The following is a 27,544-nucleotide window of genomic DNA, read 5'->3' as shown; positions in this document are numbered from 1 at the left end:
TATGTATGCGTGCACACCTCCTGCTGGCCAGCTGATTGTTGAGTCTCTACCGCGCATACAGGAGACGTGCACACATGCGTGTGGAGTAGGGGGGTTGCTCGTACATTCACAGGGGGAAGTATGGGGAGTGCGGCGTCCCCCCCATGCCCCATTTTTGGTTCCAGGAGACTTCAGGGAGGCCTGCTAGCCCCAAATGGGCCACAGGGGGGTGCACGCCTCCCACTGGCCAGCTGATTGTCGGGTCTCCACCATGCTGGGGGGGGGAGTGGAGAGGACACTAGCGCATTCACGGGGAAAGTGTGGGCGGTATGGTGTGCCCCCCTCCACGACCCATTTTTGGTCCCAGGAGGCTTCAGGGAGGCCTGATAGGCCCAAAACAGGGCATGGGGGAGTCATGAACGCATGCGCAGGGGCAGTGGGGGTCACACACACATGCGCAAGGGAAGGGGTGTGTGGGCACGCACGTGCTGTCAATCATGCGCGCTGTTGCTCGTGTGCGTTTTCGGCACACAAGGACAAAAAGGCCTACACTGGCCTACAGATTACTGCTGTTTGAAAACCTAACACAGGGAAAATTCAGGCATTTTTCTGTTGTGACAAAGATTGAAAATCAATTCAGTTAAATAGAATACTAACACTCTCTTTATGTGTGTTTGTGTGTGTGTGTGTGTGTGTGTGTGTGCGTGTGTGTGTGTGCATGTGTATGCAGGTACTACAGGTAGTTCTCAGCTTACAACCATTCACTTAATGATAATTCAAAATTATGATGGCATTGGGAAAAAAATGACTTATAACCCATCCTTGAAATTACAACTGTTCCAGCACCTCACAGTCACATGATTGCAATCTGGGTACTTAGCAACTGATTTGCATTTATGAGAGGTGCAGCAGCTTGTGTTCATGTGATCATGATTTGTGACCTCAGCTAGCTTCCAACAAAGTAAATTAGGAAAGCCAAATTTGTTTAATGACCATGTAATTCACTTAACTATCATTTGATTCACTTAATGACCATGATAAAATTGGTTGTAAAATCAAGGCCACTCACTTTAGGACTATACTAATTTATGATGAAAATTCTGGTCCCAATTGTGGTTGTAAGTCAAGAATTATCTGTATCCATAGAAGTCTGTGTACGATGGGGAAAAAAATCGGGGGGGGGGGGAATTATCCACAATCAGTGGACATGTTTTTTGCCATATAAATTAGCAGCCTTGCCACAGAATACACAGTTTTATACAGCCATTTACACTAAGCTGTTAAGCAGCAATTTTAGATGAATACCTTTTATGTTTACTAACCTCTACTCAAACTTTTATAGATTTGAAGAGAGCATCTAACTTATTTACTTTATATTTTATGTCCTTTCCTCAGTAAATGGTGAACACATTGAGACAGACAGCTAATTCTGAAGAGTATGAAGAGGTTTTTTTCCCTTCTAATGGTCATTAGGAATGAAAATCTTTCTGTAAATTCACTGTCTATTCACAATTCACAAACAGGGCCTTGAAACTGAGTGTGTATTCACCCCATGTTTGGGAAAATATACTGCCATGATTCAGGATAAATTAATGATCCTGGTTCTCGATAAACATTATACAACAGGCAATCATTTGCCAAATACTATGTAGTTTTGGGGGCATTACCACTTTTTCATTGTAATTTAACATATGAAAGTCTGTTCCCCATATTTGCCATGTGCTGAAGAAGAAAATGAATGGGGAAAGAAAAACGTTGCCAGAGAGAGAGGGAAAAAAAGATATTGGAAAGAAAACCTCAGCTTGGTTTGAGCAACTTTCCAGCTGCTCTTATCTTGTACCACTGGATTAGTCAGAAGCTTGGGAGAAACGCAAAAATAAACCAGGAATAAACCACCTAGTCTATCAATGGTTAGACTTACTGACTACACATAGTGAAAAGAAAAGAAAATTAATAAAACAAGCCATAGTTTTATATTATGCTTTGTTGTCTCTAAATTAGTCATATTTTACCTTAACTCAAATAAGATACAAATTGGCATTATAATTCCTGGCTTAGGCATCCTATGTGGTATGAGCCAAGCCACTACCTCTGTATGCAGGAGTTAATGCTTACGTGAAACACTATTATTGATATCACTAACAAGATACTGAATGGCTCCATGTGGCGACCGAGTGCTTACAGAGATTCTGTCTACTATTTCCTGCATTCTCTGCCCCACTGATATTTTATGTTTAAATATTTTTCATTTTTTTTAAAAAATGAAATCAAAAAGAGGCATGTTGCAAAACATAGTGCCAATCTCTAGTGTCTTCATTCCCAGACAATCCCATCTTTGCAAATCATTCTTAGAGCAATGAATATTCCGAGAAGTTAAGTCCCAATTGTATTTTTTTTTAAATCTACATATCATACCTAATTTATCAGGACCTAACTATAGAAATTAACTTTTAAAACTGCATTTGAAGAATATTCATAGCACTGAATGGAATCACTGGTGTACATGAAAATAAGGTAGGCAAAAAAAAAAAAACTTGGAAAATACACTGTCTCCTCCACAATAGTACACTAAATGGTTCCTTACGCTGAGATTGCGAAACTACTTTAGCCCGACTGCGGCCTCGAGTGTCAGCAGGTGTTGAAGTGATACTACTGGTGCTTCCAGAGCTTTGCCTCCTTGTGCGAATTCGACCTGAGGAAAGAAAAAAAGAACAGAAAAGTGACAGTTAAACTTTAATATGATTGTGGTTAATATTTTCTTTCACTCACACCTCAGTTAATAGTTCTGCAATCTAACTAAAATGAGAAAATTGTAATAAGAGGCTGAAACTGGATTCCCCAAATTAGGAATCTGATGTTATTGCCTTATTTATATACATTAATTAGAATGGAAGCTATCTACTTAGTGCAAAATATACCAATCACTAAAGCTGAGCATGGTTCTAAAATGATTCTGAAGTAGTAGATGGGAATTCGTACAAGCTCATTAAAGCACTTCTACCTTATTCAGACTTCTGAAAAAAGACATGGCTGCCTCAATGAGTAGCAGAGAGACCCTGTGTTCATATGACTTCCAAAGAATATTTTCCAAACCAGTTTAGAATCATGCTCAACCTTACAAATTATTTATCTTTTTAATGCATTCAGAACTCCAGACTCAACACACCAGGAAAGAATTATATAATAGAATTATTTTTAAAGCATACTGCAAACAAAAATTTCCACCAGAACTAACAGGAAAAGGAAAAAAAAGAAGAAGTATAGTCCTGTAACTTGCATAATGCTTAAATTATCAAGGCAAATACAAAACTAGAAGACAAAGTTGGGATTAAAGAGACAGAAATAGATGTGAATGTGAAAAGGAAAGAACCACAGTAATATATGCTAAGAAAAAATGAATGGCAGTATCTTCAAATTAATATTAAAAAGGATTAAGCAACATGACTCTTATTTTACTGATGAGAAAAAAGAGCTTCCTTTCCCTCCAGATCACATACTAGTATTTATTATAATTAATTTATATGAATCTCTCTGGTGCTTCCACAGACTTAATGTCATCCATCAGATAAGCTTCCCAGTAATCATTTTTGAGGGTATCATAATAAGGAGATCCTATATATGTGGAGACTAATCAGAGTTCCAGCTAACATGGAGAAAGACCAATGTGTATTACATTTCTACCTGCATAAGCCCACTTCATATTGATACCAATTGTGCAGCTACTAAAACCAGATTTATAAGAGTTTCCCTTGTTTTTAGAAAAAAGTCTTTTATTGGCAATCACTATCAGGAAATACAGTGGTGCTTAAAATTTTGTGAACCCTTCTGAATGTTCACATTTGCTATTACTTAAAACCACATGGAGCTTAGCCACACGATTGGATCTATTCCACAATAAAATGGACATTACTTTTATGCAGAATGCTATCCAATTCAATTCAATCCATTCATGAATATATGACAAGGCAATTATAAACATCAGTATAGTACAGTTATTTAATTAGCTGAAGTCTTGTTTTCTTTCAGGGACTGCCACATAAATTAAAAAATTTCTAGGAAGACTTTTTCCACTACATTTCTACTTTTTTTTAATACTTTGACAATTATCTGTCTAAAACAGTTTAGAGTTGGTATTGTGAATGATATAATATTAATGATGTAAATTGGTTTAGGAAAGGACATTTGAAGATTATAATAAAAATGGAGAACAATAAAACATACTGGCCTATTTCCCCCTTCAGAGTCAAAAAAGCAACTTCCATTATTATATTAAAATAATATCATTAGTTAGCCTGGTTATCCAAAAGGCCTCTCAAGCATCCACTATCTTTTGCATAGGGTTGGATGCAAGCAAAAATATCATTCACAGCCTGATCCTGCAAAGTATTTATTTATTGTCAAATTTCTAAGACACTCCTCAGATTTATTAGAAGTAGGAATTTAGATACTTAAACAAGTAAAAAACATAAAAGAAAAACTCATTGTATACTTGGAGGGCCAAATAGCTTTAACTAAGAGCCAATTATGAAAGGTGTATAAGAATGTTTGAATTATTAATAAAATGGTTCTTTGGAAAGTTGAAAAAAAGATAAAGTTAAGGCTGAGTTACAAATGGGCCTATGGAGGATAAGGGTAAGAAAAAAGTTTTATCAGTCTCTTTACGTTTTCTCATCCCCAAATTATTCTGCATTATAATAGTCTAGGCAGGATCTGTAGTAAGTTTTTATTACAGTGATTTTATCTGCATACTATTATCTTAACTGGATATGACCTTTTCATCTAAAAGAGGAATAAAGAAATAAAGAAGTAAAGAATACAATGTCCAATAATACTTTATCCAGTATAGTTTAATAGTGGTATGTACCTCTAACTCTGTTACTCTCTGTTAAAATAATGGGCATGCTAACAGAAATATTCTCTCTAGATTTACTCAGACCTGTCATCACCCATTTTTCTTTATCTCCCACAGCACTATTTCAGATGCATACTTGTCCATTTTATTATGGTAATTATAATTTAAAAAATCTCAATACCATGAACTATTAATTAAAAATAAGCATTACTTAAATCATGTCCAAATGATTTAAAAACATTGAATGTATAAACATTTATTCAATGTATAGACATTGAAAAAAATGAATGTATAAATAAAGTTAATATCTTTCAGTAGATAGATCCCTTCAGTTGGATGCAACTGGTATTTACCTTGAACCTAGGTTTCCCAATTAGGAAAGGAATATGAAGTCACATGTCTCTTTCCACTATCATTCTTACTGATTCCTTCTGATCATTATAACCCGATACATGATCAGATTCTGAGCATAGGTTTTGGGAATCTATAATTTGCAAATATCAATCCGAGTGGAGTAAAATAACCAGCTTTATTCTAAAACAGTTTATAATAGTATCCATATATGTGTTTCAATATATTGCACACAAGTCCTTCCTGAATGGTTAAGTTCACAGCTATATGTTGGTCGATATAATACGCTGTAGATTAGGAGATTTTAGCTTGCATAGCATAGTATTAACATACTTGGGGGGAAACTGATGCTTGATTGAACTTGTGGCACATTAATCAAAATATGCCAAAACTACCATTAGTAAGGAATGATGCATGTGGCATGGGTTGAATTAATGATGATAACTCAGTCTATATATTTCTATCTTATCAGAAAGTATTATGTAAAGGATTTGATTGACTAAAGCCAGAATAGGCAATAGGGAAAACATGTGGGCCTCTTTGGTGATAATTATAATAAGGATGGACTTATCTTAAGGAATGGGGTTGCTAAATACATGTCATAAAGTGAAAGCATACATTTATGAACAAAAAGATTTAATTGTATGTCAGAATGAACAAAATCCAGAAAGTTGTTGAATGTATAAAAACAGAAATCCATAGGAAGGTTACAGCTACATATTATGTCCAATAGATGGGAATTGTGGGAGAATCAGGGATGAATTTTGTTTAAAACTCTGAAACCTTAAGAAGGAATGCAATCTAAGGGGAAATATAGGTAGTTGTCAACTTACAACAGCTTGTTTAATGACCTTTCAAAGTTACAGCAGCACTGAAAAAGATTTATGACCATTTTTCACATTTACAACTACTGCAGCATCCCCCATGGTCATGTGATCAAAATTAAGATGCTTGGCATAACTTGCTTAGTTATGATGGTTGCAGTGTGTTACTGATTTAAAAACTTCAGTGATTCATTTAACAATGGTGGCAAGAAAGGTCATTAAATGGAGAAAAACTCACTTAACAAATGTCTCACTCAGCAACATACATTTGGGGTTCAATTGTGGTCCTAGGTCAAGAACTACCTGTATTGAACTAGGAGACATGAATAGGGTGGGAATGAGATGAGATAATTCAGAAAAAGAGACTGGGCCATTTGGAGACCCACGAATGAATCAAAATGGTGACTGTTTGGCAAATATTTCCTTAGAAAAGGGACTATTTGTAATATATGGTTTAAGAATACGTATCTATTAGTTTATACATACAACATGGGAATGAATAAGGAAACAACTACCGTATTTTTCAGAGTATAAGACACACCAGAGTATAAGACACACCAAGGTTTTGAAGAGGCAATGTTTTAAAAAAAGTAGGTAGGTAGGTAGGTAGGGGTATAGAGAGGGAGAGAAAGAGATAGAAATACAGTAGGTAGGGAGGGAGAGAAAGAGTAGTTAGGTAGGAAGGTAGATAAAGGGATAGAGAGAGTGAAATAGAGAGAGATAGTAGGTAGGTAGGGAGAGAGAATGAGATTAGGTAGGTTGGTAGGTAGAGGGATAAAGAGAGAGAGAGAGAGGGAGGGAGAGAGAGAGAGAGAGAAAGAGAGAGAAATACAGTAGGCAGGGTTGGAGGGAGAGAGAGTAGGTAGGTAGATAGATGTTTCCAGGCGTATTTATCCTTGTGCTGGAAAAAGAAATCGTTGACAATCTTCAGCATCTAAGACTTTGTTTCTGCTGGCACAGCACTTGATCAATGTAATTCTCATCAATCAGTTAAAGAGTTTTCCAAAACAAAAAAAAAAGTTTTTGCACTCTACAAACCTCCCAAAAACAGCCAGTTTTTCACGAAAATGGGCCCGGTTTTTTTAAGGCATGAATAGCCTTGGGGGGGCTTGCAGAGTGCTCCTGGGGGGTGGGGGTGGGGCAAAAACGAGCAGAAAATGGGCCCGTTTTTTTGTCAAAATAATTGCATGCACAGCCTTATGGAGGCTTATAGAGTGCTGCTGGAGGCTGGGGGGGGGGGGGGGGGGGGCAAAAAACAGCCTGTTTTTTGCTCATTTCTGCCCTCCTCAGCCCCAAAGAGCTCTCTGAAAGCCTCCATAAGGCTATGCACAGCCATTTTGATGAAGGGGCGGGGCTTCGGGAAGCAAAAAATGCTGTATTCGATGTATAAGACGCACCCAGATTTTCAGCCTCTTTTTGAGGAAAAAAGGTGTGTCTTATACTCCGAAAAATACAGTAATTTGATTTATGAACAAACATAGAAAAATAAGTGAGATATACAAGTTGTAAGAGAATTTATATGTGAAGGGCAGACTATTATTTAGTAATGTCTAACGTGGCTCTTGGGGAAGAACTTTACATGAAATATATGAAAGAAGTAACGCAAAACTAGAACCATGGCCAGAAAAGGAAGTATGAGTTTTGTATGAAGTATTAGAAGATAAACACATACACAATATCTCCCAATATAATTAATAATGTAAAATATTTTACATTTAATAATGCAAATAAGGATAATATAGAAACTTCTTGGAATAGAGTAACATAGAAATGTGTGCAGTTACTCTAGTGGGAAGTAAAAAAGAGCATGCTTAAGTGGAATGATGAAATAATAAAGGCCATGGAGGAGAAAAAGATGATTGTAAGAGAATAATTGCTGCAAAAAGATAAGGATATGAGAAGCCAACTGAATTGGATATATACAGTGAATATTCACGAATTGAAGGAAAGGTATTAGATTATGTATACAGAGAGAAAAAAATGCAAAAATTATCAAAGAAGCAAGGAAACGTTAAGGTTATAGGAGGTAGATAAAATACAGTATAGTTTTGATGGAATCAGATTATTTTAGAAGTAGGTGAAAAAAGTTCCACCAGTGTATGGAATTCAATATTAAAAACCATCAAAGGATTTGTGAGAAAACCAAGGAAATTCTGGAATAAATTCTAGCAGCAGTATTTTAGAGATCTGAATGTGAAATCATTACTGTAAATGTTGTGTCAAAGAAAAAGCAATAATGAAAAGGAAACAATAAATTATTCAATGATACTGAAAAATGGTAAAGCTGCAGGTGAAAGACAGTGCAACTGGAAACATGGGTATGTTTTGCTTGTGGCATGGTTGTGCAACCTTGATTCTTCTCTATTCAAAGAGAAGCATAACAAGAATAGAAACATCAGGGAATGCATTGAAGATAATTCTGATTGAAAACATACAGAAAGAAAATTTGATAAGTGCAGTGTGGCTTTATTGTTCAGCAAGGCTGTGTAAATCAGATTTTTGTTCTTTAGCAAGTCACTAGGAAAAAGGGGACAGATGGACTGTGTATTAGTGGATTTAGAGAAAGTTTTATTTATTTATCCAATTTTGAGGCTGCCTGACTCCATAGCAACTCTGGGCAGCTTACAAGTAAAAAGATATGTGTAAAAAGAAATAATTGTCAACCGAAGATAAAATTAATGCCAGCACTATCCTAGTGGATTACATTAAGAAACAGACACCATACAAATCTAAAACTACTTTTATTAGAGCAGCTATAGTTACAGAATGTTGCAGATCTAAATGGCTTACAATTCCTCCTTTTATTTTCATGATAATTGGGGATGAGGTGGGAAGACTGTCTGATGCATTTTCATAAACTAATTTCTTAGCCTATGCTCAAGTTTAATTTATCTGACTGTTGCCTTGGTAATAGATCATCCCACTGTCCTTCAAGGCCATCCTTTTTATTTACTATGATTAATAGCACTGAATTATGGAATGGTTTATATGAATACACAGAGAAGGTTAATTGCTAAATGCCATAAGAATGATATATGATGGAAGCAAAGCATGTATAAGAATAAATTGAATATTAGTTGAATTTCCACACTAACAAGGAGTAAGACAATGATGTGTGATACGTCCTATATTATTAATTTGTTTCCAAATTCTACTGTATAATTGAATAAATGTTTAGGATGAAATCTGAGATATGTTGAAGGTGTGAACAGTAGTGGCCAAAATTGTGGAAACCCTTTGGGAAAAGTGTATTTTCTAAAACTAGCTAATAACACCACTTTTTTTGAGTAGTACCATAAAATTAAATATCAATGGAAAGATAATTTAATCAAGAATGTAATGCAATAACTTTTATGGGCTATTCCCAGGCCATTCCAGCAGTGGAATATAATTATCTTGAAACTCCAAAAGAAAGTAATGTTATAAGCCATCAAACCTCAAAAATATACTTTTACCAAAAGGTTTCCACAATTTTGGCCACTACTGTATCAGTGGTGTGTTCCTATCAGTTCGCATGAACCAGTAGTGGTTTGCAGCCTGGGTCACTGGAACTGGCAGTGACCCAGGTCTGTCACGCCCCCGAACCGATTCCCCAGTTGGCGGCGCCATCTTGTTTTTCAATTCCGTGCATGCGCAGAACAATTTTAATTGCACTGTGCATGCGTGCACAGCACGCATCAAGCACACGTGCACAAAGTGCGCACATGAGCGAACCAGCAGTAGTGCCGGGCGGAACCCACCCCTGTATTTTATGATTTTGTATGGAGACAATATTATGCTGTTGGCTGAAAATCCCATCAATCTGTAGTAAATGTTGGACTATACAATGAAACAACTATGGATATGAAAATGAGGCACCTGTTAATTTTTGATCCTATAGTGGTGCTTGCATATCCCTTTTGGAATATGACCTAAAGATTATTTGTTCTTCACATTAAGTCCTAAAATCAGATAAATGGAATCCAATTTTAAAAATGATACAAAAACATCTTATGTAGAGGTTATACAAAGGTTACGTACAGGCATGCGCAGCACACTGCCATATCTTAGTAACCGATTACCTCAACTGTCTACGAGCTCACCTAATTAGTAGAACTAGGCACTACCAGGAACTATTGTGTTATGTGAGATTCAACCCTGGCTGGGATGGTCTTAGAGATTGACAAGGGAAATAAGAGGTAATAAGCCAATGATAATGTTGTTGCTATATATCCTATTTTCTGCTTGTTAAAACTGTATAAAAGCCAAATCGACAGTTGACTTACCTGAACGGTCCTTCTATGTGTGCTGCGAGGGGAATCCAAGCATGGGTTAACTTTGTCCATTAGCCTAGAGACTGAGTTATGCAAATTGATGACCACGCCTCCTCTGACTGGATGGGTCAGTTTTGTACGAAGTCAGCCGTTTAATGATGTATAACAATAACAACGATGGCCGTAGCCCAATAGGTATACAAACATGTCAGAAACACAAGTTACAAACTAGTCAAGTCAGTCATAGTCAAGTCATAGATCAGTGAAAGTCAGTCAAGTCAAAAAGTCACGACAGCCCTGGCCAGCCGAAGCTGCGGGTGGGTTTTGATTCCCCTCGCAGCACACATAGAAGGACCGTTCAGGTAAGTCAACGGTCGTTCTCCTGTGTGCTGCTTGGGGAATCCAAGCATGGGACATGCCAAAGCAATTAAGATCCAGGGTGGGAGCTAGGCTGGCCAGGGTCCCCCATGGGGGAAAGCACCTGTTGCAGCACACGCCGCCCAAAGGAGGCCTCAGCCGAGGCATGCACATCAACTTTGTAATGTCGGATGAACGGCGAAGGCGAAGACCAGGTAGCCGCTCTACAGATTTCTTCCACTGAGGCTTGCGTGGCCCAGGCCACCGTGGTAGCCGCACTCCTGGTAGAGTGAGGAGTGATGCGCCTGGGTACCTGTCGAGATTGACTGTCATAAGCAAGAGCGATGCACGCCTTCAACCATCGACCTATCGTATGGGAAGAAACCTTCTGCCCCATGGATGATGGCTGAAAGGACACAAAAAGCGCTTCCGATCGCCTGAAGGACGCTGTGCGTTTCACATAGTGACGAAGAACTCTGCGCACATCCAGGTGATGCCATTGGCGCTCCTGCAGATGAGAAGGGTTGGGGCAAAAGTCCGGGAGGACGAGCTCCTGAGCCCTGTGAAATAATGTGTTGACTTTTGGTAGAAAGGCTGGGTCCAAACGGAGAACGACTCTGTTGGGATGGAATATACAGAGGTCCGCCCGAACTGACAGTGCCGCCAATTTGGAAACCCACCTGGCTGATGTAATAGCCACCAAGAACACGGTTTTGAGTCAATAGACGAAGACTGATGGAAGTAATAGGTTCGAATGGAGAGTCCATAAGCGCCCTGAGCACTAATGTCAAATCCCATGTAGGGTAGCAGTGCCCGGTCGGAGGCCGGATGTTGGCCGCCCCCTTCAGGAAAGCCTTGACTTGCGAATGCTGAGACAAGGAACGTCCCTGACCGCCCCCAATCACCGTAGCAAGGGCCGTGACCTGCCTGCGAAGCGTATTGGACGCCAAACCTTTGTTAAGTCCAGATTGCAGAAAGTCCAAAACCCGGGGCACCGAATCCTGGAGGGGATCTGCCCCAGTCCGGCGGCACCACCTGCAGAAGGCCTGTCAGGTAGCCTCGTAAATCCGAGTGGTGGAGGGGCGATGGGCCGCTTGAATCGTGGCGATGACCTCGTTGGAATAATGAAGCTCAGTCAGAAGAGCCCGCTCACGTGCCACATGGCTAACTGCAACAGCTGGGGGTTCGGATGTACGAGAGCCCCCTGCCTGAGGTGGATCTGTTCGTCCGGAATTCTCCACAGGCGCGAGATCGACAGGTGCACCAGGTTGGCATACCAGGGGCGACGGGACCACATCGGAGCCACCAAGAGAACCTCCGCCTGCTCCGTCAATATCTTCTGGATGACCGCCGGTATCACTGGCAGCGGTGGGAAAGCATAGAGAAGGCCGGCCGGCCAAGGGCTGCGCAGGGCATCCACCCTCTCCGCCCGGGAGTCACATATCTGGAGTAAAAGCGAGACAGTTGTGCGTTGTGAGGTTGTGCGAACAAGTCCACTACTGGATTGCCAAATCGGCAAGAGAGTTGTTGGAAGAGGTCGGGGTGGAGTTGCCACTCCGCATGATCCACTGTGGCTCTGCTCAACCAATCTGCTTGGACGTTGGAGTCACCCGAAATGTGTTCCGCCCGGAGCGACAACAGCCTGGACTCCGCCCAATGATGCAACTTCTCTGCCTCCAACATGAGGGCCCTGGAATGCGTGCCCCCTTGGCAGTTGACATGCGCCTTGGAGGCCACATTGTCCGTTAGGATCAGCACATGGTTGTGACTCACAACGTCCTGGAACTCCCGTAAGGAGAGACGGATGGCTCGGAGTTCTAGCCAATTGATGCTGTTGCTCAGCTCTTGACTCGACCAACGGCCCTGTGCCACCCGGTTCAAGGCATGGCCACCCCATCCGAAGAGACTGGCATCTGTCGTAACTTGGATACGATCCGGCTCCTTGAATGGGCACCCCTTGAGAAGCTTGGAAGATGCCCACCACCGAAGGGATCTGAGAGGCTTGGACGGCAGTTGAACTTTGAGTTGCGAATGACTGGTGTGAGACCTCTGATAGGGGAGCAGGAACCATTGCAGTGGCCGTGCGTGAAATCTGGCCCAGGGAACTATGTTGATGCAGGAAATCATCTTCCCTAACAGCTGGGAGAGCAGGGCCAGGGGCACAAGCCGCTGAGCTGACACCTGGGTCGCCAGTCATTGAATGCTCTGACGTCTCTCCAGGGACAGGAAGACTTCGCACGGTCCCTAAGTGAAGCAGAGATGTAGTCGGCTGCAGATGACTCTTGGGGAGGTTCAGGACAAAACCATGCCTCCACAGGGAGTCCATTGTTACTTGAAGATCCCAGAGGGCCTGCTCCCGAGACGACGACAGGACCAAGATGTCGTCTAAGTAACAATTTACTCTCACTGGAACCGAGCGAAGCGAAGCCGCCACCACCGCTAGGAGCTTGGTAAAGGTGCGTGGGGCCGAGGTGAGACCGAAGGGTAAAGCCCTGTATTGGAAATGCCGGTCTGCAAACTGGAAGCGCAGAAACCTGCGATGTGCCGGGTGTATGGGCACATGGAGGTACGCTTCCTTGATGTCGACTGATGTCATCCAGTCGCCCTGGCGGATGGATGCCAAGATGCTCTTTAAGGACTGCATTTTGAACCTTTGGTACTTGATGTACCAATTGAGTCTTTTCAGATCTAGAATGGCCCGCCATCCCCCTGAGTTCTTGGGAACCAGAAACAATATTGAGTAAAACCCCAGGCCTTCCTGCCCTTTGGGAACCTGTTCTATGGCGTTGATGGATATGAGATGATATATTTCGGCTTCCATGAGACGCCGCTTCACGGAGCATCTGGGAACTGGACACCTGATGAATCGCCTCAGGGGGATAGAGAGAAATTCCAGGGTGAGGCCCAGCCTCACCACCTGAAGGGCCCAGGCATTGGATGTGGTCTCCACCCACTGATGAGCGAAGGCCAGTAGACGGCCGCCCACCGGAACCTCAGCTTGGGAGTCACCGGTACCTCCGAAAGGACCGGTTACCAGATCCACGAAAGGACCTCCTATTGTGGGATTGCGCCTGATTGCGCGTCCCCTATCCCTGGCCCCCGCACGGTCCTGGCCGTGATCCTGTGGCTGGTGAAATGGCCAGTTGTAGTGGGGAACAAAGGGAGCCGCTGAATATCCCGAGTAGCCACCTCGAAAGGACTGGTGTCTGTTATATGGCTGCTGTCTCCTGTTATTGCGTCCCCCAGTGGAAGGGAGCACCTTGCGTTTGTCCCTGGTCTCTATGAGTATGGGATCAAGCACGGATCCAAATAATGCCCCGCCCTTGAAGGGTGTGGATGCCAGGCGCCATTTAGACTTAACATCTGCCTGCCCATGGCGAAGCCACAACAGGCGTCTCGACGCCACATTGGACACTACAGCTCGAGAAGCGAATTTGGCCGCATTAAGAGTGGCATCCGCCGAGAATTCCCGGGCAGCCATAACCTTAGTGACATCTTGGTGAAGACGCACCTCATCAGGGGCTAGTCTCTCCTGCAATTGTTTGAGCCAAAGGATAGAAGTTCTATTAAAGAACGACGCTGCAGTAGCAGCGCGCAAGGCCCAGGCCGCAGCCTGGTGAGTCTTACGAATGACAGTCTCAGCCTTGCGATCCTCTGCCTTTAGACCTTCAGAGATTTCAGAAGGAATGAGAGCCGGGGAGGCCAGGGCCGCTACTGGCGGATCCACAGTCGGGAATTGCAAAATACCTTCCAAATCAGGAGTGGAAGTTTATAGTTTCCTGTCCCTATTGCTGGGAGGGGTAACTGCAGTCGGTTGGTCCCACTGTTTTTGAATAATATCCATAAAGAGTTTTGGAGAAGGAATAACCTCCTGCAGTGAGACCGGCTCAGCGAAAAGGTGCTCGGTGGTATCAAGGCCTACTGCAGAGCTATCCTTAGAAGCCACCTCTCCCATATGGGTAGTGGCCTTAGCTTTATATAATAAGGACTTAAATAACGTGGGCCGAAACAAACTAGAGGAATTAGGTTGATCAAATATCGAGCCCTCATCATCAGAGAAATCTCTATCAATCAACTCCCCTTTCTCCACTAATGCTGAATCCTCGCTGTAAGTAGAAGGAAGAGGCGAAGAAGGCCCAGCTGGAAGATCAGGGAGATCTACCTGAGGGACCTGGAGGCTAGGCCCACAAGGGGCACTGGCAACCACAGGGGCCTGGGTTCTACGGATCAATTGAGCGTCCACCCCCCTGGAAATAGCTGCAGAGATCATTTGGTAAAGATCTGGTGAAAGGCCGTGATCATAGCCTTCCATAGGCCTTAGGCCTGTAGCAGTAGGAGTAAAGGTGGCAGAAGGCCCAGCACGTGGCAGCAAGTAGGCCGAGGCAGCCTGGGCCTCAGCAACGACTGGGGGGAGTTGGATCCCCAACCCCCCCCCCCGCCCCAGCCTCCAAAATAACAGGCAAGGGGCGATCAGGAGACCAGGCCTGGTGTCCTGCTGACTGCGGAATAGGGGCTGGTGAAATTCGCTGAGGCACTAGCGTGGGAGGAGAAACTCTACCTTCCCCAGAAACCTTAGATGCGGTCTTTGATTTATCCTTTTTCTTATGACCCTTATCCGGAGCCCCGGAGGTCTCCCTGGGCCTCTGACTAATGGCTCTAGATGCGGCCCTGCCAGGCCTCAAGCTAACCCCCGCTTGGGCAGAATGCTGGGCATCAGTAGAGGGCTCTACAATACCTCCTGAGGTGGATTGATCGGCCATTGCAACTTAGAAGTGAAAAGACTCAATTAGTACAAAAGGCACCGGTTTACTATGTAAGAACTGCAGGCCTCGTGGTCAACAAAGGAAGCAGCAGCGCGATCCTCTCACCAGGGTGACTAGGCTCGAAGTGAGGGAAGTGGGAGGGGCGATGACTCAGCAGCCTTCCCGGCGCTAAGGAGTACAAAGCCCCGATCTCAACTGCCTAGGGCGCATGCGTCAGAAACGGCCCCAAAATGGCGACCGCAATTCGAGCGCCTAATTTAAACTTGCCCTGTAGTCCACAAGCCGCCCTGAAACTCCGCAGCATGGAGAATGCTGGTGGCACCGGCAGAATGCTCCCGTCACGCTCAGCCATCAAGGAGCCGGACAGACCGCGCTGCGAACGGCGGGAAAACCAGCTGATCCTGGATGAACCGCGCCGCGAACAGCGGGAGTCTCAGGCATCCAATGCGGCTGAAGGGCTCCAGGCGCGGCCACGGCAACATCGGCGAAGTCTCGTTGCAAAACCCAGTTGGTAAGCCCAAAGGCAATTACGGGCGAGAAAACCGGGCGTCAAGCCCTAATCTAAATGTCTCCAAGCGGCAACTCCCAAGCCCCAAGGTAGCGGCTGCAATACCAGTAAATACCTGCCACACGGGAAAAGGGGTGGAAAGACTGGGCAGACAGCGAACTGTCGCCTCTCCTTACTATGCCATAATGACTCTCCCAAACATCCACTCGAAGAATCCAAAGGGTAACAAAATTTGTCTCAGAAGTCTGGAGAAAATTGGTATACGTCTCGTCTGGCTGGACTGAGTTAAAAAACTGACCCATCCAGTCAGAGGAGGCGTGGTCACCAATTTGCATAACTCAGTCTCTAGGCTAATGGACAAAGTTAACCCATGCTTGGATTCCCCAAGCAGCACACAGGAGAAAAACTCTGCGCAGGCAGATAGACATTTTGGAAACCTGCTATGATGGATTCCTGAGTCCTTCAATCTTATTTATTCATTGAAGAAAATAATCCAAAGCTATTTATTTTTGTGGGGAAAAAACTGTGAATCTTTGTCTTCAGTAATTGAGGTGCTGCTCTTGAACAGATGTTGATGTTCACCAGTTGGAAAAGTTACAAAACTATTTCCAAAGAGTTTGACTCTACCAGTTCACTATCAGGTAGACTGATAATGGAGGGTATTCAATACAATTGTCAATCCCCCCAACCCCCTCGATGAGTAGTCAATTAACTAAGATGATCCTAAGATGAGTATTCCTTTTGACTCTTTGTTTAATTGGGTTTTCTTTACTTTTAGGACCTGTGAAGAGAATAGATCATGTTTCAGGTCATATTTCTATAGAAATATTGAAAATTCCAAAAGGTGCACAAGCATTACTGTAGAGTCAAGAATAAACAGGTGTTAAGTGGATATTGATTGAATATACTAGAAATGAGAGTGATCAGTATACAGAAAAATACAGTGAGATAAATGCAAATAAAGATTCAATTGCCAAACAAATAAACGAGTGTGAAATTTGATAAGATCCTCGAAAGAAAGAGGAAAGAACTTCAAAAAGCAAAATGTGATATATAAACTAGTGTATGAACATGATGGAATAAATGTGGCTTGCAAGGATGGATAATAAAGATGAGGTGTAAAGTTTGGTATAAATGAGATATTCATTTTTCTTGCCTCATGCTTTAATTTCCTTGGCTTACTGTCTCTTATTCTCTTCTGCACTTAACATAAAGTTACTTACCCCCAAAAGGAGTAATAAAATGAATGTATGTGTCTATAGTGCAGCAGTGGTCTCCAACCTTTCTGGCTTGGCAGACTAGCCGAGGAGGCTGCAGTGACCCGGAGCCGGGGGGGGGGATGTATGTGCACACAGCTTTCACAAAAGCAGCTTTCTGCACCTGTGTGAGCACTCACCCATCACTTCTATGGTACTCAACGTGCTGCGGCCTTGCACTGGGCTACGAGCTGGAGGTTAGGGACCTCTGCAGTACAGTACTGATGAAATTGGTTAGGGAGGGATGAGAATGAATCTGTGCAGGAATAAATCTGCCATTTCCCCATTTCCGTTTTTTAAACAAAAATAATAATTCAGTTTGAATAACATATTGGTTTAAAAAATCCAAGTTTAATGCAGCAATGGCCAAGAACCAAAATGAAAACAAAGCCATCTATTTATGACAAAAGTTACTATTTCTGCACAACCAATAAGAGAACTGGAAAAAGTCTCCTGCCAATAAATTTAAATATCTTTTAACATTCTGCACTGAGTACTCTTCTCACAGAAATAAAAAGTCCAACGTATTCATTTCTCTACTCCAGATATTCATTGTTACAGTATCTGGTTTATAAATTTAAATCTGAGTAAAAATATATGTAAGATGTAAATTTCTTGTTTTATATTTAATGGTATAGTGAATGACATTCATGAATGACTTAAAAGTTACATACTGTCTAAGCCTAACAAACCTATTGGGGAGGTGGGGCATATTGTATAATTGTTTTCTCGCTCTTTATCATTCTTATTCTTAATTTGTTGTTTGTTATTATTCATACACTGTACTTTACTGTTTGTTATACTGTGAGAGCCCAGAGAGTCTGGAGTCAGATGTTGCCTAAATTGAATAAATTAAATTAAGTTGTGCCTAGGAGTTAGGAGAAAGAGACAATAAAGGGATACGATAGTTCCAACATGAGGAAAGAGTCCAAACAACATGCAAGAGTCATGCAAGAGGTACCAGCAGACACGGATGAAAACCAGGGAGTACTCGGGTGATAACAGAGACCTGGTAAAGTTGGAGACAGACCTGTTATACAGACAGCTTACCCTCAGCTTTACTGGTAGTACCATCTTTAAGCAAATTAAAAGAATAAGGAGAGTGATAAGAGGGAATTCGTTAGTAATATCAGCAGAAGTGGGCAGGGTGTCTTTAGTATCACAAATGAGGGGGAAATCACATCAGTCAAACAAAGTAAAATAAATTAGTTAATAAAGTAGAACCACAGAAAGATTTCCTTTGCCTATTTTCTTGTTTTCACACAACATACATTATGATGCATTTCTTCCAGAATTATATATGCTACTTAGCAGAACCTGCAAACTATAAATATGTATTCATTCTTCTACTAATTTAGCAAATATCTCTTCACCACAGACCAAATCATAATAGCAGCTCCAATTGAGTAAAAATGACCATATAATGCACTGTTAATATAAGCAGCTAACATAATCACACCTTTTACTGTATTAATGCTGCTGCACAGAGTATTTAATGCTCAAGTATGAGTAGGTCTGAACAAGAAACAAACAAGTTAAATTAGTTCTGCTTTTAGTTTGTTTGTGAATTTTTTTCCATGTATTTTGTTATCATGAATACAAATTTATGGAAACACTGGAGGAGCTGCTTAAGAAAATGAGGTGTCGAAGTTTCCAATGCTATTGTAATATCAGAATAAAATATCACCCAGAGATCTTATATACCTGAACACTATGAAACAAAACTAGTCATTAGAGATATCTACAGGACAGAAGGTTTTCATCAAAACGACAAAAGCAGCTTCATGTTATAAGCTCTTCCCTTTTCATGTGTGCATGCAAGATGACAACGCAAGTGAAGAAAAATAGCACTTGCAACATGACAGTGTTTTTGTTACCTGTCCTCCCATTTCCCCATGGATGCTTCTGCCAATCAGTCACAATTTTAAGCTTTAGGGGACTATCATCTATTTTCTGTGATATCAAGGATCTATCTAAATATTTAAAAAGTATTCTAGTTATCACAAGATGGTGTAAGTAATTTCATAATATCAAATAGGCAAAAGACAAAGAAAATGAGCACAGTCAAGACCCAGTTTAGATTCCCAGATCAGAAAATTATGAACTGTGGACCACTTCTATCAAACCTTTTGTGAAATTAGAGTATTTCACTGAAAAATCCTGACTTGCTTATATTTTTCTATTAATTAAAAAGTTTCTTATACATTTTATTAGTAGAAGCTCTCCCTTAGGAAAGTAAATTTTTGTGAATTTTATCTGAATATCTCCGTAACCATATCTGTTCGGTTTCAGGTAGACAGTTAGGAATAGCAATAGCAATAGCACTTAGACTTTACAGCCCTAAGCAGTTTATAGTCAGCATATTTCCCCCAACAATCTGGGTCCTCATTTTACCGATCTCGGAAGGATGGAAGGCTGAGTCAACTTTGAGCCGGTGACAATCAAACTGCTGAACTGCAGACAACCAACAGTCAGCAGAAATAGCCTGCAGTATTGCATTCTAACACTGCGCCACGATGGCTCATAATAACTCCAAGGATAGACAATTGGCTCTTGTAGAAGGTGGTTCTTCTGTCCAGGTGACACTAAAATCAAAATGCTAAGTAGAGAAACAAAATCTGTAGATGAGCTACTGGTGTTACTAATCTCATGTGGTGCTTGAATTAACTAAAATAGAAAGATCTAATACTAAGAGGGATGTTATCATAGCAGAACTTCAGTTTCTTTTCTAATCAGGTGATGAAAGTAAGCTTCTTCTAGAAATGCAAAGACTATCAAATACTGCATATTATCAACAAAACTGACCTTAATATTTCTCTTTTGAAGTATCTCTCTCCTAGGTACTCTGTGAACAACCTCAGATCTAGTTTAACCCTTACGCCTCCATTTACTTTGGAAAATAAATTCCAGATTTGTGGAATTTTACACTTGTTCTGTTGCACTGATTTACAGAAGACGCTGGTAGTCTTAAGAAAATCCTGTTATTTTGACACTGTTAAATGGTGATGCTTCTTCCCTATCATATAAATGAATGCTAGTAGTCTGTAGTTGATGTTTTCTTCTGACCTCTGGTTTTTTTGGAAGAGCAAAGAATAGATTTACCTGAGGACCTGCATTTTTAGACTATCTAGGTCTGGTTACTCCTTTAAACCATCTGAGCAGATTGGGCAAAAGAATAACATCTATACATTTAAATTTATCCTTTCCTGAATTAGGAAACTCTTATTTTTTGTTTCTACTAAGACAATATCAACAGTTTTCTTAAAGAGTTTTTTTTTTAACTATAAGCTTCCCTACCTCCAAAATTTTAGGATTAGAAGAGATTTTAAACTATTATGACAAGCTCTGTCTAACATAGTTTCCCTCTTTAAAAACAGCACTTGTGGCATTTATTTTTCTGGCCTTTTTTCTAAGAGAAATTCTCAGGGGAGGGGAAATTCGAGAACCTGTGAGAATTGGAAAGAGGATGAATTTGGAAGGACCACAGAAAGAATTCCTTGATTTATAAACTCCTTTCTTACCGTTGTTGGAATCAGAACCTCTTCTCTCCTTTCTTTTGCACTTTTTGACCAGGGATGGGATATGAACCTGCTCTTTTTTTTTTCTTTTTTTTTGGCTGCAGAATGTTCACAGCCTCAGAAATCTTTTAATTCACTCCCCAAACACAACCCACTTTTGTTGGGAGAATCAGGCCTTGGAGAAGATCAGTCTGAGAGACAGGATCATTCTTCCCCTTAGAGTTTTTAATTGAAGATTAGACTCTGTCTGTTTTCTCCACAAGAAGGTACCGCCCATAAAGGCAAAATATCACCGGGGGGGGGGGGGGGTCTCAGGAGAATTATATATTTGTGCTGAAAATAGCTTTGTATGGTATCTCAAATTTCAGTAAACCTAGGATATAGTTTTTCATGCTGGTACAACTCATATTTAGAAAATGCCACTGGTGGAAGAGGCACCATTGCTACATACTGCAGTGATGTCTCATAGATCATTAGTGGTGTTCAAACACCATGTTGCCATTGATATAATCACCAAGCTATAAGAATAGCTTCTTACAAAAGTAGTTATTGTCTTTTAACTAAATTAAGACTTTGTTAATGTCAGACACCAATAGAAATTATCAATGAGGTGGCCATAAACAATAAGCAATACAAATGTGTTGTTGACATATACTCGATTGAATCTATTTGCTTTTTGTAATACATATTTTTATTCTTGGATTAGATAGTGAGTTCAAATGAACTTTTTTCTGAAAATGAAAAAGGATAGGATATTTCTCATTTTATGCCTACTGCAGTTTTTAAACAAACGTTTACTTCAGATTATGATGTTCCTGAATTATTAAATAATTCTGAAGTCTTGCTAGGGAATTCTAATAAACACCACCAATAATACCTTTCCCCTCAAAATTCATGGTTACTTTAGAAAACTAAGTTAGTTAGTTATCTAAAAGTTATTAAACAGTGTTTACTGCATTTGTTCCACATGCTATATGCCATCTGATGTCACATAGGGCACAAAAGTTTCATTTTGGATTATTGTATTGGGGGACCCCAACCACTGAGGCTTGTAAATCCTGATTTATGGATGCAGTGCAATATGTGGGCTTAGCCCAGAATTGCTTTTCAAACCACATTCCTCTTTGAAACTACATTCCTTAAAACAAATTTTCCCTCCTATTCTGATTAGCTGTGTATCTTTTTTGTAAAAAATAAAATACACTTACCAAGAGATGCATATGAGCCTGGAGGTAGGGCTGCAGCAGAACTGAAGGGGGAATCTGAACCAGAAGATGTTACTTTGGATTTGGCACTGGCTGCTGCATTCACATCAATGTCACTGCGAGAACGCTGGAGAGACCCTGATGTTGACGCAGATTTCACACTAATTCCAGAAGCTTTAAGGAAAGAGAAAAATCAGAGTTATAGATAAATCCATCCCAGAATATTCTTTCAATTCATTCTGAACAAAGAGGAAATATTCTGAACTTATGTTTAAGCACATACATATTTAAGCCTAATAAAAATGTAATTTCAAAATAATAATTTCTGGTGAAGATTTGTAAATGCAATCAAAGGCATTTCCAAAATTCAGCATATTCCAACATCATCTTTCAACAATTTGGAAACTCACAACACCATCATAAATCCTCAGTTTACCATTGTAAAAATGTATTTTATTTGACAGACATTTGGAGCCCAAACAGACATTTTATACTTTGCATAGCACAGTTCTTTCTCCACAGCACATTATGAATTTATGGCAGGCAAGCCACTGACCTACTTCATGTCCCATATTTTGCTTGATAGGGCTATGCTCAACAAGTATTGGGATTTTTGATCTCTATTGGTTACTATCAGATACCCTCTGCTGTTTATGACTGTAGTAAACAGCAAGCATTAGGTAGGGATTAGTACAACCGTGCTGGACACAACTTTTCTAATCAAATGTTGCATTTCAATCTTAAAATAACATTTATCATACATATAAAGAATATTTTCAGAATTCATATATACCTTCCATATCTTAGAATTTGCTTTCAGTATTTTGTCACCATTGTCTATCATTACAGACAAGAACAAAGTTTGCTTAAGAATAAAGTAATTCATATTTCAATATTTCTTCCCAGTGGTTTAAATGTAAAGTATTCAGCCATCTTATATTTAGAACCATTCTATTTTAGATCCAATTGTTTAATTTACAAAACTAACGTGCAAAACTAATAAAGCAATATGAGTAAAAATTACTTTATTTTGCAAGAAGGAGAGAGAGAGCTTATTCTGCCTTACATCTGACCATTTCTTCTCTTGGCTTCTTACCTCGTGAAGTAGTGCTTCCAGTTGGGCTTCTTTTGGTAGACAATGGACGGCTAAAAAGGAATAGAATTAATGGATTTCATTCCAGAATGAATTTTATCTTAACTATTAACTCACTCTTTATCGACATTAATGAATTATTCTATATTATTTGTATTTATACTTTTCTACATTAATGCACTTTGAATTTTCCTACAAAAATGCTGTACAGAAACAAAAATAAATAAGGAAGCAAAATCAGTTTTAGACTCTATGTAAGTGTAAAATACTTACTTTTATATTCACAAAAATAACAATTCCCAAAATGCAAAGGCTCTAATTTATAGATGAGGAAGGGATAACTTGAAGGTATTAAGTTCATCCAATAGCAATACATTAGTGGAAGGGAAGGCTTACTTGAGACTCTCCTGGGAACTAGAAGAGGAGCGATCTGACTGAGGCAGAGACACTATGCTATCAGAATTCTTCAAGTGAGATTGCAGGGCTTTTTGGTATGAGGATTCCAGTGAATTAAACAAATGTTCCGCTTCTCGGCTAAAATGATTGTGGAAGCTCCAGTAACACCTGAAAATAAAAGTTTAAACTGATCATTGAACAGTATACTAGTGTGTCAGATTCTAACTGTTCAGAGAGACCTAATAAATTTTAAGAAAAAAATTGGAAAACATAGCAGAAAAAATCAATTGTATAATAGTGACAAGCCTATTTATTTTCATATATATTATTTGGGTTTCCAAACATTGTTTAAAGGAATTTAACATTTTGATAGGAAAGTGACTGCAGGAACTGAAAAATTTGGGATGAATGCATTTTCCATTACAAAATAAATAAATAAAGAAGTGAGCACATTACAAGCTTAAATAAGCTTCCACTTTGCCATTAGTTATTGATATTTTGAACGTAGAAATAGGTGGATTTCTCTTCTATGTTAAATTAAACCAAGTTCTAAATTCCAAAGTGGGAACAGAATATCAAAAACCCTATAGAATGCAAAAGCCTGAACTTTCAGGAGTACTAAGCAATGAAAATGTTGAAATCAAGATTTTTCTTTCCAAATTCCCACATTAATTTTCTGAACAAACCATATCAAATAGAGCCAAAACAATTACTAGTTTTAGTTGGCTTATGCAGAAAAAAGTTCCAATGAATCTGATGGCATTTACTTTGAAGTACCTCAGTAAAACACTTAGAATCACTAGTAAGCATAGCATGGTCCATTTCCTGAGTTCTTAATGGTCTGGTCCTGTTCTTTCCTTGGAATATGAGTTACTGGATGAATTTTCAGCTGAACAGCATTATAAAGCCTGTGATTATTGATGCACTAAACAATTAAAGCAAAAATATGCCCACTTACTTTCTGGCTTTTATCCGTGCTTCGGAGTCAGCATCATGAATTCCTTTCTTGATGGTTTCAGCCAATACTGATACATGTCTGAAATTAGAACACATCACTATTTACCTTGTCAGAAGAAGGAGAGAAGAAACAATCTTCCAAAATTACATTTGGAATTCAAAGGACGTTTATCCACTTGGCCAGAATTTGAAAGAACTGGATACACAATATCCTTTTGGAAGGTGTGGGTGTTTGTTTGTACCAGTGAGCTTTATTGCATTTCATTCTCGTTTATAAAAAATACCAAGAAACATTCCTTGGAGGTCATTGTTTTATATGTGGAAACCACAGAAGCATGGAGAGACTAAAGCACATTAAGATGCTAAAGCCATACAAGAACGTAATCGAGTGGCTATAAACCAAATGTTTGATCTACACAGAAGGGTTTCTGCAACACCAACTTGCTAAGCTTATGTGGGTCAACAAAAATATTCCCATTTGAGGCCACTTTCTGTAACTATTTCCTTACACCCTGAATGCCTTTGCCTTTTGCTTACCCAAAGACAATCACTATTTTCCCCCCAGTGGCCAGAGTGATATCACTCAAGGGTTTTTAAGTACAAAGGTAAGACAAACATTCTTTAAGTAAATACCTATACAAACAAAAAGGTTCATTTAAAATTTTACCCCCAAAGAGTTTATTTTAAAGAGACACTTTTAAAAATAAAAAGATTAAAAATTATTTCCACCTCCTCTGCTCATCTTTCCTGCACATGCATTAATTTAAGCATTTTACCCCATTCTTCGGCTTGAGAAGTCTTCAAGGGCAGCTTATTAAAATCCACAAAAACAAAAGAGAGCCTGCCCATAGGCTGTAAAAGCTCAAATGTGGCCCGAATGAAGGATGAAAGAAGGGCGAAACTAAGCAATCAAAATGAAATCACTAATTTGTGCAAGTCACATAGCAGTTCTTATATGGAGCAGTTAGGCTGGAAACAGTTCAGACACTAGTCAGGCACAAGAAACTGGTCCCGTTCCCCCCCCCCCGGTCTCTATTTATTGCTCTGCTGGAGTCAGAGGGAATGTCTGCCTGTCTTTGCAAGGGCAGGAGAGAAAGGAGCCCCGGACCCCAACCACCCCAATGCAGCCAGAGGAGCAGTATGTGACATATCATAATGTTTGTATCTTACCTTTCCAGGGAGTGTGTCTGCCATTCCTGCAAAACTAAATCTAAAAATTCAAAACACCGCCTGAGAGAGAAAAAAGGTAATTGTCCTTAATATTGTCCCTCAATGACAACTTGCTTAACATCAAAGAAGTAGTTAGACATGAAAAAGTGATTTCAAAAGTATCTTGAGGAATCCTGTACTCAGGCTACTAAATACAAACTTTAAAGAAAATCATGTGCTTCTAGTCAGGCTTATTAGGTCTTATGACATTGACATGAACAGAGAGGGAGGGGGTGTCAGAAATGTTCAAACAATGCCTGTGACCATGCAATTGAGGCACCGCTCTTTTTGACTTATGCCACATGACATACATAAAAGGGCCGAGGCTTCAATTATGCTGTTAAGGCCATCTTTTTGTTTTATTTTATCTAATGTTCAGTTTCATGGCTGTAGTCAGGAACTGCAGTCTTCTGTGTGTCGGCATAGTACAGATAGCTTCAACCTGTGTCAGACATGGGGCCACAATGTTCATTGCCAAGCAGTGTGGTCATCAACCATGACTGCATCATTTAATGATGGCAATTCCTTGCGATCGTTGTCCTAACCAAATCCCATGGCATTAGGCGAAGCAACTTCCAAGGCCAGCAGGCAGGTGGGTGGGAGTCAGAGAAAGGGGGGCGGGGGGTAGGGCAAAGCCGCCCTATGTCTGCCAGCGCCGGGGCTTCGGCGGGGCTTTCGGAAAGCCACGCCAAAACCCCGGCGCAGCTTTCCACTATAGAACGGGATGCATCCCGCTCTATGGCGGGCGCGGCGGCATGGCTTTAAAGTCCTGGTGCCGTGCCCGCCATAGAGTGGGATGCGTCCCGCTCTATGGCAGGCGCGGCGGCATGGCTTTAAAAAATAAAAAAATTAAGTGCCAGCCCGCACGCCAGCAGAGGCGGGTAAAACACACACACACACACACACACACACACACACAAAATTACTTATAATAATACAAATTACAATTACTTACAAATTACAATAATTTTGAATTCCTTCCCCCTCCCTCCGACCCACATACCTTTTCCAGCTGTTTCACAGAGGATTTCAATTCTCCTCTTGTCTGCCATGATGAAAATGCAAAAAATGTAAAAAGAAAAAGGCAAGAGCTGCTGGTCAGGCTGGATTAGCTGCTGCCAGAGCCTCCAATGAATGACTCTGCTTAACTGTTTAAAAAAAAGCCACTAAAAAAAGTGCCCTCTACAGGAGGAGGCGAGAGAACCACGTGCTTCATCTACATAAGGAATATTTCGCCTTTTAACCCTTGCTTAACTCTGCTCAAGTGATCATAAAGAGAGACTAAATGAGGCACGTGGTTCTCTCACCTCCTCCTGTAGAGGGCACTTTTTTTAGAAGCTTTTTTAAACAGTTAAGCACTAAGCAGAGTCATCCACTGTGACTCTGGCAGCAAATACCTCAGCCTTTTTCTTTTTATTATTTTTTTTCTTTTCATGATGACAGTGGTGAGGCCCTGCCTCCCCTGACTGCACGTCACTGGGTAGGGGATGGGTGCTAGGGGTGCCTAAGAGATAGGGAATGGGTTGGAGAAGATGAGTGATGGTAGAAGAGGGTCAGGGAGAGTGTGCTGGGGTGCAGAAGCAGCCAATGCAAGACAAACAGAGGTGGGAAGTGTGCAGTTGGGAGAAACATACCCCAGTGATTTGCTATCTTCCCTGACAGTTTTTCCACTCACTTTTTAGGGAAGTAAGGAGGGGAAATTGCAAATAGCAATCACATAATTGTGGGGCACTACAACTGGCTGTCAAGTATCCAGATTGGAATTGCGTGACTGCAAGGGACTCTATGATAGCTGGAACTAAAGGCTGGTCATAACCACTATTTATTCAGCTCCCCTGTCAGTTCAAACACTTAATGAATGGTCATATATGAAAGAATGCCTGTATTAAATTATTGTCTTAATATCAGAAGCTCTTTGTAATTGCTCAGAATTTTTTTTATCATGTTACTCTTTTTAATTTTCATTACTTTCCAGTATTCCAACCGTAAAAACATTTTTTGTAATTTCTGTTTAGTTACAATT

At 40.5% G+C, this 27,544-nt stretch overlaps 1 protein-coding gene across 6 annotated transcripts in view; it reads right to left on the bottom strand.

The window, feature by feature from the left end:
- The window catches only part of CLASP1 (cytoplasmic linker associated protein 1), a 265,163-nt gene that overhangs the window by 74,991 nt on the left and 162,628 nt on the right, over positions 1 to 27,544 (bottom strand). For all 6 annotated transcript variants that reach the window (XM_032216133.1, XM_032216164.1, XM_032216125.1 and 3 more), the window contains exons 15-20: positions 25,483 to 25,542; positions 24,314 to 24,391; positions 23,356 to 23,523; positions 22,963 to 23,012; positions 21,870 to 22,040; positions 2,564 to 2,671 (exon numbers count right to left, since the gene is read on the bottom strand). In XM_032216133.1, the coding sequence (XP_032072024.1) occupies positions 2,564 to 2,671; positions 21,870 to 22,040; positions 22,963 to 23,012; positions 23,356 to 23,523; positions 24,314 to 24,391; positions 25,483 to 25,542 (635 nt within the window). The remainder of the gene's footprint in view (positions 1 to 2,563; positions 2,672 to 21,869; positions 22,041 to 22,962; positions 23,013 to 23,355; positions 23,524 to 24,313; positions 24,392 to 25,482; positions 25,543 to 27,544) is intronic.

The sequence above is a fragment of the Thamnophis elegans genome, chromosome 1 (assembly GCF_009769535.1).
Source record: "Thamnophis elegans isolate rThaEle1 chromosome 1, rThaEle1.pri, whole genome shotgun sequence".
Lineage (NCBI taxonomy): Eukaryota > Metazoa > Chordata > Lepidosauria > Squamata > Colubridae > Thamnophis > Thamnophis elegans.
This window is presented reverse-complemented; position numbering and strand designations above follow the sequence as displayed.